The 20,477-nt window shown below is 41.0% G+C and overlaps 1 protein-coding gene across 1 annotated transcript in view; it reads right to left on the minus strand.

Annotated features, from left to right (window-relative positions):
* The window catches only part of OTC (ornithine carbamoyltransferase), a gene marked incomplete at its 3' end in the record, with an annotated part of 33,928 nt that extends 13,631 nt beyond the window's left edge, over positions 1 to 20,297 (minus strand). The window contains 5 exon segments of the mRNA XM_034754491.1: positions 1,477 to 1,630; positions 7,891 to 7,978; positions 13,838 to 13,919; positions 14,522 to 14,660; positions 20,141 to 20,297. Coding sequence (XP_034610382.1) covers positions 1,477 to 1,630; positions 7,891 to 7,978; positions 13,838 to 13,919; positions 14,522 to 14,660; positions 20,141 to 20,217 — 540 coding nt within the window.
* Between the last annotated feature and the right edge of the window lie 180 nt (positions 20,298 to 20,477).

Here is a 20,477-nt window from a genome sequence, read left to right on the forward strand (position 1 = left end):
TGAGTTCACACTACTGGGGTGCTTTTGGGTAATGTTGATTGCTAATTTGGCTCCTGAACCACTGAGGTCTGAGTATCACTGCACTAAAGGAATGAGCCTGACAGCATGTAAAGTTTCCTGCATGAATAATTTTTTCTCCCCCTCATTCTGGGTATTTGCCACATACTCTCCTACATTTGGACCGTCACAGGCTGAGAGATGATGGAATGATCTAGGAAATGGATAAGAACATAAGAACGGCCATACTGGGTCAGACCATATAGCTCCATATAGCCCAGTATCCTGTCTGCCGACAGTGGCCAATGCCAGGTGCCCCAGAGGGAATGAACAGAACAGGTAATCATCAAGTGATCTATCCCCTGTCTCCCATTCCCTGCTTCTGGCAAACAGAGGCTAGGGACACCATCCCTGCCCATTCTGGCTAAAACCACTGATGGGCCTATCCTCCATGATCTAGTTCTTTTTTGAACCCTGTTATAGTCTTGGCCTTCACAAAATCCTCTGGTAAGGCATTCCACAGGTCGACTGTGCATTGTGTGAAGAAATACTTCCTTTTGTTTGTTTTAAACTTGCTGCCTATTAATTTCATTTGGTGACCCCTAGTTCTTGTGTTATGAGAAGGAGTAAATAACAGTTCCTTATTTACTTTCTCCACACCAGTCTTGATTTTATAGACTTCTATCATATCCCCCTTAATTGTCTCTCAATCACATCCATACAAAGTAGTTTCTATTCATTCAGAAAGTAAGGAAGCATTTGCCAAAATTTTCATCCAGCCCTACAATGTACTGATGAATTTTATAAGCCAGTTCTTTACCTGGTTGTAAATTGGCATAGCTCTATTAGCTTCAGTAAAACTACATTGATTTGCATTGGCTGAGGATCTGGCCTTGTATGTGTACTATGTTATATAGTTAGCACATAAAATACTATATTAAAATCAGAACAACAAAATATGATCCTAATTCATTCCTTCTCAGTATAAGCAAGGTTTAATGTATCCTCATGAAGGACTTACACTAGTTTAACTAGATTGATTGATTTTTAAACTAGTGTACCTTTCTAATATAGACAAGGTCTCAGTCTCAACTATAAACAGGTTAGGGCAAAGACTTCAGAATGAAAAACGGTCTCCATGGCAAATCTCTCATTGACTTCAGTGGGGACAGGACCTCACCATTATCTTAATCTGTAAAGCACCCAGCACATTTTTTTTTTGCACTATGCGCTCAATCCAGCCAGTAATTTAATTATAAGCTTAACTTCATTCCTACATAAATTGATGCGACTACTCAATTGCTTAAAGTGTATTGTCCAATGGGGGCCTCTAATATCAACACATATTCCAAATTACTTATCAGTTCCATCTCAAAACATCTAAGGATAAACTGCTTGGAATAGGACTTTCCCCAATATTTAGCAAGACTGATTAGTTTTCTAAAAGCTGTGTTATTATAAAGAGAAGGGTATTATTACCTGGAGTGTAAGGTAATCAGCTAAAATCTGGATAGGATGGTATGAATCAGACAATCCATTGACTATTGGGATTGAGGCTTCTTTCGCCAACAGGTCCAGATCAGATTGTTTATAAACTCTGGCCAAGACTGCATTTGTCATGCTAGACAGCACCCTACGGTAAAGCAAAAGATATCAAAGTCAAACATCATAAATATATTGCTACTTTATTCTTCAATGTATAAATATTAATAAGTGGTGGTAATGAATAAATTTTTTCCAGTTGCTTGAATAATATACGATATCTACATAATCCACTAAAATGCAGACATTTAACAAGCTGTAAGAAGTAAAAGGAAATTCTTGCTCCACACACAACCCCATTCAATGATTTTCTATTTCATTTTTGATTGTCTCTAAAGCAGAACTAATGATGCAACATTAATAAATGTGCAGGTAACAGAGGTGATTGAAATGATAGGGATTCAACTCAAAAGGTGTAAAGAACAACAATACCGTCCTAATGTGTAACATATATAAATAATTATATTTTGTGACACACACAGTAACACTATTAAAGTGGCATCAAGGTTCTAAATTAAATGACAGGGATAAAAACATTTGGCATTCATTACTGGCACTCTAGCTACAGCTCATGGTTTTGTGCCTTGGAAGTAGAGTTTCAGGGATGAGTCTGCTATGAGAGCACTGCATTTTCTGTCATATGGATATTTTTAGGCGAATCTAGCATGAAATCGGATGCTTAGCTTTGCAATTCTGTGCTTTTGTGGAAGTAATCAGGCCCTCAAGTATTATTCTTTTGAATTATTTTGTATGTTTTAATGTTCTCTAGTAGCATCTTAAAACCAAATAGGCAAAACTGAACAGAAGGGTATGGAACTGTGACACAGAGGCCATTGGTGGTTCATTACTTTGTCAGCAATTCTTGTCAGGCTGGCACACTCACTGCATTTCCCACAGTTGTCATAATCTGTACCTAAAAAGTGTCATGTAAGGTATCATACACAAATTGGTTTCACACTAGTCCCGAAAATCATCGTGTGGTGTATGTACAGAATGTGTACAAACAGTTATAAATATGCACTAGAATTAGATTCTTAAAATGTGTTTGGCAAGGAGTGCATACGCTCAGTCTGCCCTAAAAACAGGAATGTGTATTTGCTTGTCTGCCCAGCCTGGTTGTCTGTCAGAGACAATGAAGCTACATTTACATAAGAGGGAAAAAGAACAGGAGTACTTGTGGCACCTTAGAGACTAACAAATTTATTAGAGCATAAGCTTTCGTGGACTACAGCGAAGAAGAAGTGGGCTGTAGTCCACGAAAGCTTATGCTCTAATAAATTTGTTAGTCTCTAAGGTGCCACAAGTACTCCTGTTCTTTTTGCAGATACAGACTAACACGGCTGCTACTCTGAAACCTGTCATAAGAGGGAAACAAAGCCATCAACCTAGTGAGCTGGGGAGATAGCCTCTTAACTATCGCAACAGGGGCAGGAGACTGCAAAAATGAACATGGTGTCAGCTCCCTGGTGGACACAGCAAGCTGAGTTCCCAGCAAGGCTTCCTGGCTCTTGAAGCAGCGTCAATGAACTTTGGGAGGATATAAAGAGAGAGAAAGCGCCATTCTGGCATCTTTCACCTGACAAAACAAAGGAACTGAGCTCTGTAAAGGGTTCTGGTCACCTATGCTGGAAAAGAGACTTAGTGAGAAACACTTCTTTGAACAAGAGAGTCTAATTAGTTAGACAAGGTTTTAGTCATAGAAGCATATTTTTATTTTTGTTTGTATGTAACCTATCTTTATTCCTTATACTTGGTATCACAAACTTATGTCCTTTTCTTAAATAAAGTTGTTTTACTTTTACTATAAATGAGTTCAGTGCAGTGCAGTGTGTTAACCCAAGTTAAATTAAGAGGCTGCAGTGTATTGTCTCTTTAAAGGAGCAAAAAACTTTAATAACTTCTGTAAGGGTTCAGTGAGAAGGCTGGACACTGCAGGGTAGATGTTTTTGGGGAAATTCAGGACTGGGAGGGTGTTGGGGTCACGCTGCAAAAAGTAACTGAGCAGTGGGAGCCAGGGTGTTACCGGTTGGCATCAGATCAGGGAACCCCAGCAGCATAGCATTTAAGGCACCCACAGTTGCAAGGCAGGCCTCAGTTGAACCCTAAAGGATCACAGGAATGCTCTTACAATTGGTGGATTGCTGACTTGCCACGATGGATTTTTACATCTCCTCTGGAAAGATAGGTCCCAGTGTCAGAGTCCTTACACAGGCAGGTCTCTCATTGAAGTCAATTATATTGTTCTTCCAACTGAAGTCAAACATTCCTTATTCAGATAAGATTCCCATTAAGGGAAATCATTGATGCTACCTATATAGGTAAAGAGGAAGACCTGAACAAGATAATCTGTAAGGTTGCTGTCTGTGCCATTATTTTTTTCTAGCTGACAAGTTATAAAGGTGTTACTTTTGTTTAATCTAGCTTGGATGGGTATTTAGGGGAAATGTGGTTTTATGCAAACTAGTCACCATATGACTGATAAAGAGCTTCAAGAAGATGGATCCCTTTCAATGTAAGGTAGCTACAGGGAACTCAGCCATAACATGGCCTGATGCTAGATTTCTTGCCTAACTTGTTGAAAAGATACTACTGCAGTGAGTACTGGAATCAGTGAATACTGACCATGTGCCTTATGATTAAGGTATCACCTTGTAACTCTGACTCATGTCACAGAACTGGAGCCAGGAAATAAAGGTCATTGCTCTTACCAGCATTATGGTGTCAAACATACCTTTATTATGCTGCTAGAAAGCCCAACTGAGAACTGAAGGTCCTGTTAGAATCTAGACCAGACTGAAGTCACCAGGAAGCTGGAGCTGGCCTGAGAGAAGACCAGACTCACCCATAACTGAATCAGGCTGAAGCTAATTTGAAAGAAATAGCAGACAGCTGTGTTTGCCCAGAAAGAGCTACTTGGACTGAATCAGAGTCATCTTGAGAGAAGCTGGGGCCAATTAGGTGTCTGAGTTTCTGAAGACCATTGGAGGGGCAAGGCCCATGACTCTGGGGCTGACTATCAGTGGTTACCCTGTATCTGGTGAAGTTACCAGGATTCCTATGTTGATACTAAATCAATGTAACTCTTATGATTTTTGAAATGTCTGGTGTTTTTCTTAAAGCCCCCAGATACTGCAGATGTGATTATGTGTGAACCTCAACTTTCATTTTAAACTTTAAGTTTCTAGCCCTGATGGGTGTGGAGGAAAGCTTGAAAATATGACCCAAGTGCACCTTAAAGGCTCAAAAACCAAAAGGCAAAGAAAAAGAACTTCAGTGATTTTTTAAAAATCTCATGATTTTGAAGCTAATCTCGAGATTTGGGAGCACTGGGTGTGGCAATAGTGCAGACTCATGTAACAGCTCCCAAAGAACCAAGGAGATAGGGAAGTGTTTCTATCCAAAATGTATATCCCTATTGTTTAAAAATGTTTATTGAATAAATGGTTTAATTTTCTAATTCAATGCTACCAAGTCAATAGTGGGGTTGTTAAAATGGCTCTGGAGCATATTTGTTCTTGTATAAGTGGTGGGTAGGTCAAGGGTGCAAGCCTATCCCACACAAATGTAGGAACTGACCCCTGATAATCTCAGTGGACTATCAAGTTTAACGACTGACTGCTTCAGTGCCACTGCCGCAGCTTAGCATCGGTGCTGCCGTGATGTGTGCTGGCATGCATTGATGTCACAGTAGAAGAATATGGCATACCAGGTACATGGAATGCTGCCAGTGTTTCAGTTTGCCTGATATACCAGACACACTAAGCAGCAGTGAAAATGTTAAAGACCCTTCATAGGCTAGGGCTCTGTTATTGTGTAAGTGTCTGTCTTTAAGAGCTATTACACAGCACAGAGGAGCTTTGTTATGGCCAAATTACAAGTCACTAAAAGGTGTTCTCAGCGGAAACACTGACCTGCAATGGGGCTGTATTTCAACTATAATAAAACCTGTAGGCCTTTTACAGACCTCTATCCCCCTTTACGTTAAGCCTCAGCCTCCACTATTTCTAAGCCTTTGGAGCCCTAGGTATGAAGCTGTAATTATTTGAAATACTCTCCAGACTCGTTAAAACTCCAGTATTCCTTGTTTTTTATTGTCTGTTTATTTTCATGCTCCTTGAACCAGGCTTCTATACTGGTACCTTCCTATATGCTAATAAAACATGCACAAGCACCAGAGGTGACTCGCAATATTTCATTTGTTCTTTGTGTGAATAGCTCAGTCCTGCTCCTGGGGAAGTCAGAAAGGATTTTGCTATTGACTTCATTCAGAGCAGGAGCAGGCCAACTGTATTTATCAGAACATCTTTGTTATGTAGAGTAGCCTGCCTGCCAGGTCAGTAAATGACCAACAGCCTCCAAACTAAATACAGGGTCTGTGTTTTTCTGGTGCAGTATTGCCTGGGATGGCTCTCTTAAGTGGGGATACTCTCACCCTTTCCCCCGTCCCTGGAACCAGTTGCTAACAGCAAAGTCTATACTCCTCATCTTCCCTGACAAACCATCCCTTCTTCCTCCCTCTATCACCTTTGGCAACTTCCCTACCCTCCCTGTCAGTTTGGTTTGCAGGCTGGAGGCCATCCTCCACTTCTTGCTTTCCTTTGACCCCCTTACCTTCATGCTGCCACCACATGGTGCCCTTCTCCAAAATCCATCCATTCCTTAAGCAACAACCTTTAGCCCCACTCTAAACAATTCTCATTTGAATTACTGCAACCTTTCTTCTCTGGCATCAGTCCATCCATCTTCTCAGTCCATCCAAAGTGCAGCTGCAAATATCTTTGCTCTGACCACATCCAGTCCCTCTTTAAATCCCCTCACCTTTGCCTCAATCAGATGTAGTCTTCACATTCCAGGTTTGGCAAATATCTCCCAGCTGCCATTGTGATTTTTGTGTCTATCTGATCCCCTTAGGCTTTCCCTCTCCCAAACTTCTCAACTGTCCACTGCTGCTTGCTTTTCAAACCCTCTTAAATGGTGTGTTCTCACTTTACTGCTAGCCAGTAAGAAAACAGCAGGCGGGAAGGGGCTCGGAGAACAGTGCTCTCTTGAGGGGGGGAGGAGCTCTCCATCTGCCTTTAATAGAGCAGGGGAAGCTCTGCCCCTTCTCTGGTAATACTTCCCTGTCCCTAATGTCACTGGAGTTACAGTAGGGATGAATGTGGTCTAGTAAGTTTGAATGGCCTACCTGCATATAACAATAGCTGCTCTAGCAGCTTCATTTGAGGCAACATTCTTAGGTGTAGAAAGAAAGTCACTTTGGAAGAATGAGGTTGAATCCCATTGTAGCATTTGAATTCAAATAGAAGGGAGATGAAGTAGGACTGAACAAAGGAACAACCCAGAGATGGAACCTGAGACTGTACTGTGCCACACTGACAGCTTAGGCTGCCACTCTCTGCAGCTCCCATCATTCAATGGGTGTTAGAAACCTACATGTATAGCTACCAAAGCAAGCCATTGGGTGGGGCTTTAACTAAAACATGTTAACATTAATTACAATTAATGTATATTCTGGTGTCTTCAATATTGTGTTGTTTAGTGGGACACAGGAGGAGAGTAAGCTAAGTGTCCAGCCTGAAGAGACTGCAAGCCTGACTTTCTATCATCACTGCCCCATATCCACTCTCCTTCAACAGATGAAGGTGGAAAAGGACACTTTAAAATGTCCAAAAGTTTGGCCTTTTTCTTATGTTTTCCTTGGATTTCATTGCAGAGGGAAAAGCAATGCAGTATTGAGAAACAATCACTCCAGCTAACGACCACAAAGAACATAGTCAGCAGGAGAGAAAAAACCACAGCTCGCTGATTGTGTTTCTTGAATTGAGCTTGACAAGCCTGAGGTTGTGTGTCTTTCGACAGAGCAGAAAGGACCTTTTAAAAGGTACTAACCTTGGCGCATCTGAGCACTGACATATTAATCTTAAACTGCAGAGGGGCTTCTTAGAAAGCAGCACAATACTCAAGATTGGATGAGTCATTAATAAAAGCTTAATGGGGAGCAAGGCAAAGTGACAGCATCTGCAAGAAATAGCCTCACACTTCTGTGGTTTTTAAAGCTCTGGTCAACTTCCTATAGAATGGAGTGGAGGGGGGCGGGAAGAATCCAAGGGCTTAATTCACCCCCACTGGATGGAAAAAATGCAAAAAGGTGACAAGTGAATTTTGCAAACTGCTATAATGCGGAGAATTTTGGGTGCCTTTGAAATTTCATAGAAAATAAATACTTGGGGAGTCTAAAATCATGCAAAAAGTTATCACCAACTTGGTGTTTTTATTTCACATTTTCTCACCAATTTCAGCCAGATCTACCACTTTCACATATGTAAAACAATCCTATGATATTTTACCAACCGTGCTGTATCTGTGAGACTCTCGTTAACACCCAAATGTATGTCCTGGGTTGTAAGGAAACAAGGATGTCCCCCAAGGAGAGCAAACCCTGCAAAGATTAAAAACAAAACACAATCTGAATGGTTACAATTTGAGATTTAAAAATAAATCCCAGAGAACAGGTATTTGCAACAACAACAGCAGTAAGAGAGGCACCCCCTTGTTTGGAACTTTTAATTCCAGACGTCACAAAACACTGGTAAATACACACTAGGGTGAAATCCATTCAAGTACAGACAACCCTCCTAAAGGCCTTTAGATATCACTTCAGTTCTATGTTCAAGGCAAAATCCATGCAAGTTCATGCATGGTAATAACCATCACTGAATCCCCACATTAATGGCTGGGTTATTCTTTTCTCACACTAGTTTATAGCCACTGATCTTAGTGAAGGTACACATGTGTATACATCTAGTTTAAGGGAGATTAGGATCAGGCCCTCAGGATGAAATTCACTCCTGTGCAGGCATAAGACCTATGTGCCATTTTAAGTGGGACTTAAGTACTGGGCCTCTGCACTGATGTGATTTTTACCTTATGGGCCAGATCCTGGCCTCTGTTCTGCCTGCTTTTCACTGCTCCAGTGTGTGATAGCTATCTTAAAGAGCTGGTTGAGAATTATCCCAACATAAGGGAAAATCGCCCTATGCCACTTGCCTTCCTAGCCTCAGCATAGAAGGCATGTTGGGCACAGTCTGGGTGGGGGAGGCCTGGCTGGAGTGTTGCTGTGGGGGCTGTTGCAGATGGGCATAATTTAGCCCCACTCTAACAATGTTCTAAATGAGATGCTTGAGGGAGCACAAGGCTGGTTTAAAGCCATATTTATGCCCCAACTGCTGAGACGCAGTGATTGTAGCTCTGGTGCAGCTGAAGGTCTGGGCCTAAGGGATTAAATTGGGCTTAAGTGGCCTTGTGAGGCTCCCTCTGCACTGGGGTAAATTTCATCCACTAGAGAACAGGAGAATGGCCTAGGTGATCTATTAGGTCTTCCCATCTCCCATTTTGATTATAGGAAGTAACCAAACAAACCCCTAGTATCATCATAGCATCCCACAGGCAGATCAGCATTATCACGGTAATTTGCTATCCTCTGGAGTGGAAAATACCTTTTCGGTAGTTTAGAGGGGAACATGGATCAGCGTTCATGTCACGCTCCTGGTCAGTACTTGGCCCGGGCAGGGGAAGCTAAGGATCCAACCAAATTTGGTGATGAATCCTGGTCACATGCCACCTGAGGCACATTGCACATATGCTAAGTAGTTTAAACACAGCATTTTCTGGAAATAAGATGACATTATTGTTCATTTGGGGGTGAAGAGAGGGCCACATAAACTATAGAAGAGTTAAGACCCTCTTGTCTGGGAAGCTGTGATCCAAAAGGTGCTGGGAAACTGTTGCTTTGTTAAACCTTAAGGAAGTTTAAAGTAGATCAGCTTTGTTCTCAGCAGCAGATAGCAGTGCAGGCATTGCCATTACTACAGCTTTTCACGTGCTTTTGCAAGCATATTAAATATTAAAAGGATAACACCACAACTATTGTTCTTTACAAATGATTGATCTTGGGGTGAATATTAGTAGTTAAAACAAAACAACTATTGTGAGGATCCGAGCTCATGCTGGAAAGTAGAGACAGGTGATGAAGCCATGCACATGCTTCTCACTGTGGCCAGTTTTAAAAAGGAAGCAAAGACATGTATGTAGGAGGCAAAGCATATGTTCATAGAGCAACATGTGTGCCTTTTGTAAAATATACACTCCGGTGAGATTTCATGGAGCATAAGTCAGAGCAGAACATGTCCCTGTAGGTCCCACAAATCCTTCTCCTTAAAACCACTCAACATCTAGTAGAGTGGTTTTCGCCTTTAAGGGCTGGAAGGCCTGGGGCTACCCAACCCTGATTACTAAAGATGCAGCCCTTTGTGGAATCAGGTAGTTTCCTATAAAGGGCAGCAGGTGGACAGCATGAAGGGGAGAAAAATCATGAGATAAGAAAGGTGCTTGTAGGAAAGTACTGGATTGATACAGGGTTGTTAGGAAAGTACAGGCTAGTGCTGACAGAAGAATGAAGTCATGGCCAGAGGGCTGCACTCCAGTCAGAAAGATAGAGATTGGCAGCTCTGGGTGGAGTAGGCTGAGACTAGAGGAAGAGTTCTGTGTGTAGCAGAAGAACAAGGGTGAATACTATATTGACCTTTCTGTTATGGCTATGGACTTTATCTGGGGGATTTTGAAGACTGTTTGAACCATTTCTGTAATTAAACCAACCCTGGGGGGAGATGCTGTTGACCAAAAGAGAGATTATGTATGTGGTGTTCTTAAGGGGCCTGTGAGAAGGGGCTTACAGAGTAGGGTGCCTGCAAAGTGACTGCTACCTATGAGGGGGTGCTCAGTAAAATGACCACCTGGTTACAATCTCCTATAAGAAGTTATCTGGGGGCTTGTTACAAAATGAGAAGTCAAGGCTGGACATCCATGGACCACATTCCATTACACGTGGTGGAAGAGGTATGACTACTCCCCAGCCTGGTGCAAATATACTGCAAAAACAGTGATTGTTTTTGTTGCCTTATATAGAGTCCACCTATGCAATCCATTTCTACCAAGATTATGAATAATTGGTGCAGAGAGTTGTGCATGCCTATCATTGTTGAGTCTTGGGCTGAGATCCTCACCCACAGACCCCAACAACTTGCTCCTATCATGGAGGGCCTGAGGAATAGTCTCTCTGAGTGGACAATTTCATTGTTCTTCCACTTCTGACTGTGAGTTGGCTGCCACTGCCTGACAGAATTTGGCATGTAGTGTAGAAAATGCATTTTAAAGATTTAAAATTAAAAGCTGTACTTAACAGCAATTAGGGGAACATTCCTAAGGGCTGCAGTCTGAAACCTAAATCCTATTTTTTAAGGATTGCTTTGGAAGAGGATAATAAGGTACCAAAGTAATCTGCCTTGGTAGTATAGCCAGTTTAGACAGTATCCACTACTGGGCACTCTAAATGCCAGATAGTGTATTCCCTGATATGTTTCACTCATCCATTAGGATGATATAACTTTGTGTGAATATATGTACATGGTGTGTTTATACCATTATGGACCTCACTTTTCTTTCACATTGGTGTGAATTGGGAGTAAGTCCTTTCTAGTCAATAGTGGTATTCCACTATAGAGGAATCAGGCCCTGGGTCTCATGACATGCCAGAATATATCTGAAGTTACCCTCAACTTTGAGTATTATTTGTGATCCTCCCCTATTTCAAACTTGCAGCATATTGTCCATATTTCAGTGTCTGTAGAATGGCCTTATTTACTACCAGTCAGTTCACTGATATTTAAGTGCAGTTACAATTGGGGAGGCAGAGCATGATTGAGAGGCAGTATGATTTATGCTAGATATAATGGAAACATAGGATGGGATTCACCTTTATACCATGACAGAGGGGAAACTTTATTTTACAGACAATATATGATCATGTGGAATGCCCTTTTTTCAACATACAAGGATGATATGTATGGGACTGTGACTGCAAACAGATGACATTTCCCACAGTTATAGGAAGTGATAGTAATAAATTTGGTAGGCTCTGAAAAAAATGGTTTTTTTACAAACACTGAAAGTTACTGACAATTCTTAACTTACACTATTAGTTTTAATCTGAATAACATGCTAAAATAATACATGTATTAGAAATCTTCCATATCAAATTAACATCAAGATTGTATTTGTTCAAAAGGACACCATTTCTCCATTACATTTCAAATCCCATCAGAATATTGAGTTAGAAATAATACACGTTGGATGCACTACAAATGTAAAATATGCTCTCATATAGCATTGCAAATTAACATGTATTTATTTTTCAAGAACTGAGTTCTTTAAAGATATGAAAATGGAAGAATCTCTTTATTTTTTTTAACATTTCCACAATGTTAACACACACCAGTTTTCTCTTAGATATTGCACTGTGCAATAGTGAAATACAGTCATTTCCACCTCAATTGTCCACCAGCTTCATGGAGTGTTGTAATGTTTGCTTACGTAAATCCATGAGGACAGATTATCAAAGCCTTGGGACACACGTGACCTTTTTCAAGACCTCAGGGTGATTTGTGCCTGAGAAATGCCATTAGAGATAACGTGTGCCTCTGAAGTCTTGCAAATAACCATTGTAGGTCTCACTTACACTTTAGAAAATTGGTAGGAAATGAATTGATTTCACAACACAGGAGTGTGAGGCATTTGTTATGATTTCAGAGGAAGCTGCCATTTCACCTTAAATAGCAGCTGGGATGTACAGAATGTACCATGGAGGTGGAGGGAGGGGGAATACTTGAATCTGCTGTGGAAGCCAGATCTTAGAAGCAAAGGGCAACATGATGCCGGTATCTGTGCTAGACAGAGGAGGGAGTGCAGGGAACAGTCTGACACGTGCCTGGTACACAAGTGCAGGAGACCAACACTAGGTGGCTCTAGGAGGTCTGATGTATAAGGGGGATGGCTGACCTTAACAGGAGTTGTTGGTACATTGGTCAGGGGTTGAAACCCCTCTGAAGCTATGCTGATCGTGATCTGGAAGGAGGAGTAGAGAGGACCATGGAGCCAGCAGGAAGACACAGGACCTCCATGCAGACACCGGTGGCGCCACAAATTGCTTAAGATTCATATGTATTTTGGGGGAATCTTCAGACTTGAGAGCAGAACAGTCTGTTCCTTCCTTCCCTTCTTCCTGTGTTTTCCCTTGCTTCTTACAGAGAAATCTGGATGAAACTCAGTGAGAGGGGCCTTACAAAGTTACCTGTCCCTTGCATGGGACAATTCTACTTGAGGGAGGTTGGGCCCAGTACAGTTTACTTCAGCGTAAATGTGGGAAGAGCAAAGATTTCCCCACCTGGTGGGTATAAATGTCTTCGTAAAGAATCCTAAATGATTTATTGGATGCAAAGTTAGAATGGTTAGGTCTGTGCAAAAATATTATGGTCCCAATCCTGCAAACATGTAAGCATCTGCTACGTACATGAGTAGAATTATGTATGTGTTTTATTCTTTTAGCATCCTTGTCTACGGTGCTTGGTATTATTAGACCAATATCCCCGTTTCTCCATCCCATCCCAAGTTTGTTTCTCTAGAGGTAGTCATGGGGTTTTTCTCTAATTTAAATTATGATTCTCAGTCTAAATACATACTCTGAGGGTTTGTCTACATGAAGCCTGAGGGTGCAGCAAGCCAGTGTGTGAATGAACAATACACTAGCTTTCTGCACACTAACTAGTTGTAGGGACCTTGCTGTCACTCACTAAAAATTTCATATTGTGCTCTGGCATACCGCTGTGTCAAACAGTATGTCAAAGCACACTACGGAACCTGTAGTGTACAGACGAAGGGTCTACATGGTGACTTAACACATGGCAGGCTTGTGTTCACATCCTGGCTTACCGCACACTAAGTTTCCATGTAGACAAGCCTTGAGATTGACAACAGTCATGCATAATAAATTAGAAAGATGTTAGTTATGACAGCCTGTGTGGAATTAAATTGGTGTTACTTGCTAAAATGAGTGAAGGGAAAGTGTACAGCTAGCTAATATGGCATGAAACTTACATCATGAAAACCTTCTGCTTTCTGTTGTTTTATTTCAGTTCTAACTTATTTGGAGTTGACCCTGGGGGATTTTAGTGATCAAAGAGATGTGCCTGTAGTATTAATGAGGCATAACAGAACAAGACACTGCTCACACTGTTGAGTAAACTGCCATTCTCCTCAAACTTACTTTCATCCTTGCTGCTCTCCAACCTCCGATGTCTTCTGAGTAGAAACTGCTAACTACATGATTAAGTAATGGTTTCATGATATGGACAAATGTACTCTGCAGAGAAAATATTTGTTATAACATGGTTTTGTCTAGATTTACCTGTTTCAGTGGATAATCTTGTTCGGGTACTTCTTTTCTCAAAAATCATGGCTAAAGATTTTCCTTGCAACAAAGGCAAATACTGAAAAACAAGAACGGAAAGGGATTTGGAAAATAGTTCACTCATTCTTCATTATCTAATATTTGCTTCACAGTTTAATGGCTTCAGGAAATTAATAATAAAAGCAGTCATTGTATCATTTCTAATCCCCTGCCCCTCCAAATTCGTCACTAGCATTGGGAAGAGTTTGGGAGAAACAGAAAGTTCTAGGGGCAAAAAGCATCTACATTTTTTTGTTTTGTTGTTTTAAACAAATGAAAGAGATCTCTGATTCTTATCTTGCTCCTACACTACATACAGAATAATGCTCCTATTCCTGTAAACCTTTACTTCTGCTTGTAGCCCAAATGAAATCATTGGGAATATCCAATAAGAGGGAATTAGATAAGGGGTACACACTTTTGAACAGCATAATTCCCCTACTTCATCCAAAGAACAACATTTTGCCTTTTACTGGCTGGCCCTTCATTTGATGTATACAATTTACACTAATTAAGGGTTGAAGTGATTGTTTAGGACAAGCCAGTTTAGTTGCTGATTCACATTATCTTGTATGACAATCTTGATTTGGTGAGCTGAGTGACTGAACAAGCAAAATGGATTTTAAGTGACATTTTACATACCTCTCCCTTGTCCTTTATTCTTTGTTTCAAATCTGATGCCGTCCATAGCAAATACTTTATTTCTTCCGCTGTGTAACTTTGCAGAGTTAGGAGGTCACGACCTTTCAGATTAATATTAGTTTGAGTTGGTTGCCCAGACCTACAACAAAAACAGGCTCTTTGTCATTGGGTATTAATATGTTACGCATGCTAAAGCTAATGTACAACCAGTTAACCCTCTTTCACTACTATCATTTGACGCAGCAAGATAACCTTCATGGCCTGTGATAATTAGTTCGTGACTTTTCATCTCACACAGCCACAACACTGCACTGTTCGCTATATTAATCACCATTCTAACCATCTCTCTTATTATCATCCATGAAACTGATTTTGTTTCTTATAACTTCTAGTATTTGTATCTGGGTTATATAATCAAATAAACCCAAATGTAGAAAACCACTCAGGATCTGGTTAAACACTTAAGGCTGCATTGTAGCTTGTTTTGAACAGGGGTGCAAAGAGTTGGGGCAAGATGGCTCCCTGTGCTCTTTTTCCCAATCCCAACTCTGGGGTGCTGGCTCAGGACTGCTCAGATGGATATAAATAAAGTTTGATTTGTGAACCACATGCACACATTTTCAAATTCATTTCCAGAAACTGATATTGCCAATAAGAGAATCCAGCAGCTCATTGCTCAATATTTGATGAGAGGGGGTAGGTTTGAGGGCTCATTCCAGAACCAGATGAAATGGAATATTTCTAGTCTCCCACAGAAGTGACACTGCAAAGTTCATATTATCTTAGATGGCACATGACTTGAGCAAACAGCCGAGTAAAGCCAATATTCTATAACCTTAAACCAAATAATGGAGACTGATGGGTAATTTAACCCTTTCTCTGCTAAACAGGGACTGATTATATCTGCAACCCTCTTTATTGTAACACAACTTGCACTTCACTAGTTCTAAAGTTTAGAAGGTCCTGCGCTAAGTATGTCTTTCTCATTAACTGCAGTGACTTTAATTAGATCAGAGTCAAAACACCAAGAAGAATGAAGTAATAAATGAATGGAATTGGTGGGGTTTTATTTGCAAATACCTCCAAGCCAATGCTCAGTTGCAACTGCTTCCAGCTGACAAGTCTTTGAGGCCAGGAATTTCAGAAAAAAAATTCCCCGGAGTGCTACTAGTAGTTGAGCTGAATGGGAGCACCAGTGCCATATGAAGCTCTGGTGGCTTTTTCTGTCTTTACCATCATGTCAAAATAGTGGGACTCTTTTTCTACAATCCCTCTGGCATAGGCAGGACATGGAACTCTGCACACTCAAGGTTCCAGACCTTAAGTTGTGGCACCACACACAGACACCGCAGTTCTTAAATCTTCATGTGCAAATATGACAGATCTCATAGTCTGTCACGTTTTCAACCCAAGAAGCAGTAGTTCTCCCTATAACTGAAAATATCCATTCAAAACACTGTTTTATTACTGACCCCTTTAAAAATGTTTGCTCCATCAGATAAATTCTGTCCTCAACTCCTTTGGTGCAGAGAGCTTCTTTGCAGTGGAAATGATGCAGTAGCTGCACAAGTAGGGGCAGGATGTGGGGCGGTTGCCCTGCGTGGCATAAAGCCCAACCTATTGGGATTCACTATATGCTGTCATACAGAAGGGTGGTGAGCTGCAGGGAGGCGCTGGGTCACCACTGGATCCACCGCTAAGCTAACCTGGTTCTTATCCCCAGGGGCAAGGAAAACTATTCCCGAAGAGGCTACTTTAGCCATTAAAGATATATGCTGCAACCTTGCTCCCACTAAAGTCAATTGCAGAACACCCATGGATGTCAGTGGGTGGAGGATCTAGCACAAAAAGAGATTCCACCAAAGTTAGCACAGGAATGTCAATTGAAAACTTTCCTATTTAAAAAGATTCAGAAGATTCAAAAAGATTTATACCTGGTCAGAAGTGGTTAGTACTGTGCACTAGCATCTGGGCCTGATCCTGCACTCATTCTGCACATTCACACACAACACCTGTTGACATCAGGGAGTTTTGCATATGAAATAACTGCAGCATCAGACTGGATTGTTTTATTGTTTTCCTCACCCCCCTCCCCCCAATGTGGAAGTTTGTTTCAGGGGATATGTATGGCATAGATACAAGGAATAAGAGTAGCCTTACGATGGTATTTACCAAAGAGAAAATGGGACACAATGTGGGGCTAGCCTGAGCACCCCCCAACTCCCATGGGTCTGTCCTGAGCCATTCGCCCAAGTCCCCCTACGCCCCCCACCTAGAGCTGGCCCGAGCACCCATACCTGCACAAGGCTGGCATCACTGCGTGCGAGCCCTGTCTGCCCCCTCTGTGCAAGGCTGGGGGCTGGCATGGCTGCTTGCTTGAGCCCTGCCTCCCCCCCCCCTTATATAGGGCTGGCATCACCGCTTGTCCCCTCACACGTTCAGCCGCACCCCACTTTTCTGTCAAAAGGGGGCATTTGTCCCATTTGCTCTTGCCAACTGACAGGGCTTAAAAAAGGAACTGTCCCAGTCTAAACAGGACATATGGTCACCCTAGAGTAGCCCATATTATTTTTTAAATCTGACACTGATGGGTTGTTATAGGATGGAATTTTCACAAGCATTGGTATAACTGTGCGAAGTCAATGGTAAAACACTCACTGACTTCCATGGGAGCAGAGTAAGGCCAACCTGGAGCACTTTTGGAAACCTCACCCATAATTATTTTACATTTTCTTAGTAACAAACATCTATTAGTTGCATTTTAGTAGCTCTGGGCCAGGTTTACAAAGGCACCTAAAGATGTGTGTAGTAGAGCTGGTTGAAAAATTTCTGACAGAACTTTTCCTTCAGAAAATGCTGCTTTGTGGAAACATTCTGTGGTAAGGTACTAAGTCCATTGACACTTTCCATAGAAACCAACCTGCCTAGTTTCCTGCTAGCCCAGGCTCCCCAGCCTGCTGGGCAGCTGCCACCTGGAGCTTCCTAACTCTGGAAGCAGACAGCTCTTTGAGGAGTCAGGCAACACCAAGAGGCAGCTGTCCTGGGAGTCAGGCAGCCAGGAGCAAGCTGAAAGCTCCCATTTTTGGTTCTCCCAGAAAGGAATTTTTCAGAATTTTCCTCTCCAGAATATTTTTGATTTTTTTTTTTACTTTGCCCTGACTTGGAACAATTTTTTCTCTCCAAAACATGGACATTTTCCACTGAGAGAGAAATTCCATTTTCCTGCCAGCTCTAATAGTTAGTCATCTAGTGCAATATACAAAAGCACCCAACTCTCATGGTTAGGAGATTTTGTAAATCCCACTAGATGCCTAGCCATATATCTAGATGCCTAAATCCCTTTGGAAATCTGGCTCTTTGAAGTTCACAACATTTGTTAAACCAACAGCCTAGTAGATCCTAATTTTTAAATCTATATGTTCTGTTGTTCTTAGCGAGATATTTCTGAAGGGATAGGTTTTGTGGACTAACAAGATCTATAACTTTGTCTAGCAAAATGTAAAAATAAAACACTATAAAAATAAAGCAATAAAATAAAATTTAAAATTGAATAACTAAGAAAACAACTAAAAATCACACAAAGCTCTCAGTGCTATCCTTGCAACCCATACAGGTATGGTATAACCAGCAAAATCCTTGACTTGCATGTATGTTCAAGTGCTCTAGCTGATTTTACAAGATACACACTGACATATACCTGGGCGCTGAAGAGCAGATTTTACTTTGAGCCTCCATATGTATTGGGTAGTCTTCACAATCTCATGAAAAATAAAATAGCAAGGCAGACTAAATAACAGCTTAAATGTGATTCTGCTTCTAACTTTTATGGATATATACTGTAAGAAAACTTTGTTTCTTTATTGTTTCCCTTTTTTTAGATTAGGACAGGGTGAGCAGGTCACTGAACTGATTGGAACATAAAGAGATGGCATGGATTTTGTTTGTTTGTTTGCTTGCTTTTTTCTGAATGGCTCTGGGGAGCAAATGGAAATATTCAATTATTTGACTTCCCGGTTTTTAGCAGATCATCTGAAGCCTAATGTTAAATGTCACCAGACTTTGGGGCCCATGCATTAGTTCTACTTCTATGGCTCTGCAACCTCTTGCTGCTCAGTCACTCCACTCTCCCTCACCGAGTTGTCTCTAACATTTTATTGTTTCCAGCCCTAAAAAAATTTCAGCCAAATTCTGCATGACCCATACTGCTTTCCAAGATTTATTAGCTATGGTCGTCAGCAATGTGTAGTGTTCCTTTCAGGGCCGCCAGTGTCTTTTCAAATGAGGCATTACTGACCAAATAAATACTAGTGGCAGTTGGGATACAGGGAAGCAAAATTAAAGTGTAATGAAAAAAATCATAAGCCAAATAGTTTTTTTTCTTTTTGAATGGGAATGGCAATTTCCTTCAATCATTATAATAACTGGTTGACTTCCTTGAGCTCTAAACCATCATTTGGTTAGCTGGCATTGATCAGAGCTTATGGTGATATCTTACGTTTGTAATGGTTCTGTTAACATAGTCTCCCTTATAATCCGATTTAGAGGGTAGTTATGGCTCAAAAAGTGAGACTGTAAAAATAGCATAGAGAGCCCAATTAAGTTAGGTGGCCACATTTGAGAAAGGGGAGCCACTGTAGTTATTTCCCCATAATGACTTCCATATCAAGTTTGCTAACCAAAGCAATATTTTGCTAGTCACCAGCAATACATATGCAAAGCTGGGACTACTACAGGGCATCCTTCATATGGGGGGAACGAATAAATCAGAGAGCTCAGAAAACATTTTCAAACTGGTCCAAAGGAGAAAGAAGGCAAATGAAAATGACTTTTATGGTTTAATGGGATCTGTGCGTATGTAACCCTTGCATACAGTTTTTGAACACTTAAAACTTGTTACATCCTGTTCCCATTGGAGTCAATGTCAAAACATCCAAAGATCTCAATGATGCAGCGTCAAGCCCTAAGTCTCTAATTTTAACTTGTTCCTCAAGTTGTGACAAGGATTGAAAACAGAGTAATTAAATATTGTCATAGATGTATTTTTCAGAGGCCCACATGAGATGCCAAATCTACACTGTTGAAACAATTACAGCGAAGTGCTGCTCTCAGATCTCCCTGGTTAGTCTTGACCCTGGTATTATGCTCTTCCTGCATGCATGGATTATATGGCGAGAGAGCAGAACACTAACGCTGAGATTCACTGTGAAGCTACGAAGGGAGAATTTTCCCCTTCAGTATTTGATCAAAATACTTGTCTGTAGAAATTACAGTCCCTTACATTATATTCAGATATGTGACTGGGTGTTTATGATACGTGATGATGGTATCTCCAGAGATTAATTGAATTTAAGAAAAAACAAATATTTCAGTGTGTGCTGCTGACCATTTGCAAAGAATTTAACATGATTCCACAAGGACTGAAAAGTGAAAGGATAAAAACCCTCCAGTCTCATGTGCAATTACAGTCTGCTGCTGAAAACAAAGGGCAAAACAGCTCTAAGAACACTGAAGGAGGCCTTTAGCTGAGATACTGATCTCTCTACACAACTCATTACTTTAGTTTCCAGGGTTATGATTCAATGTTGCTAACTGAAGGACAAATCTAAATGATACACTTACCGAAAATGTTGCACCAGTTGCTTGCTGCTATTTCTTAAAGTTGCAGCATTGAGCAGGTTCCGCAAATTAAAGAGCATTTTCTTTTAGAATGAAAGTTGCCTTAGTCCTGGGAGCAAAGTCAACTGATCTGAAGTTACATGAATCAGAGACTGCCTTATATGCTTCAGGGAGAGAGCAAAGGTAGTATCATGATGAGGCAACCTTATCTTGCATTTTCCTAGTTGTGAAATTTGAGCCAGCCCAGAGCTGAGGTTGAATCTCCCCTTATTCAGATTCTACAGATAGATGTTTCTCACAAGGTCAGTTGCTCAACTCATTGTGCGATTGCATGAGGGAC

The sequence above is a fragment of the Trachemys scripta genome, chromosome 1, assembly GCF_013100865.1.
Source record: "Trachemys scripta elegans isolate TJP31775 chromosome 1, CAS_Tse_1.0, whole genome shotgun sequence".
Taxonomy (NCBI): Eukaryota; Metazoa; Chordata; order Testudines; family Emydidae; genus Trachemys; species Trachemys scripta.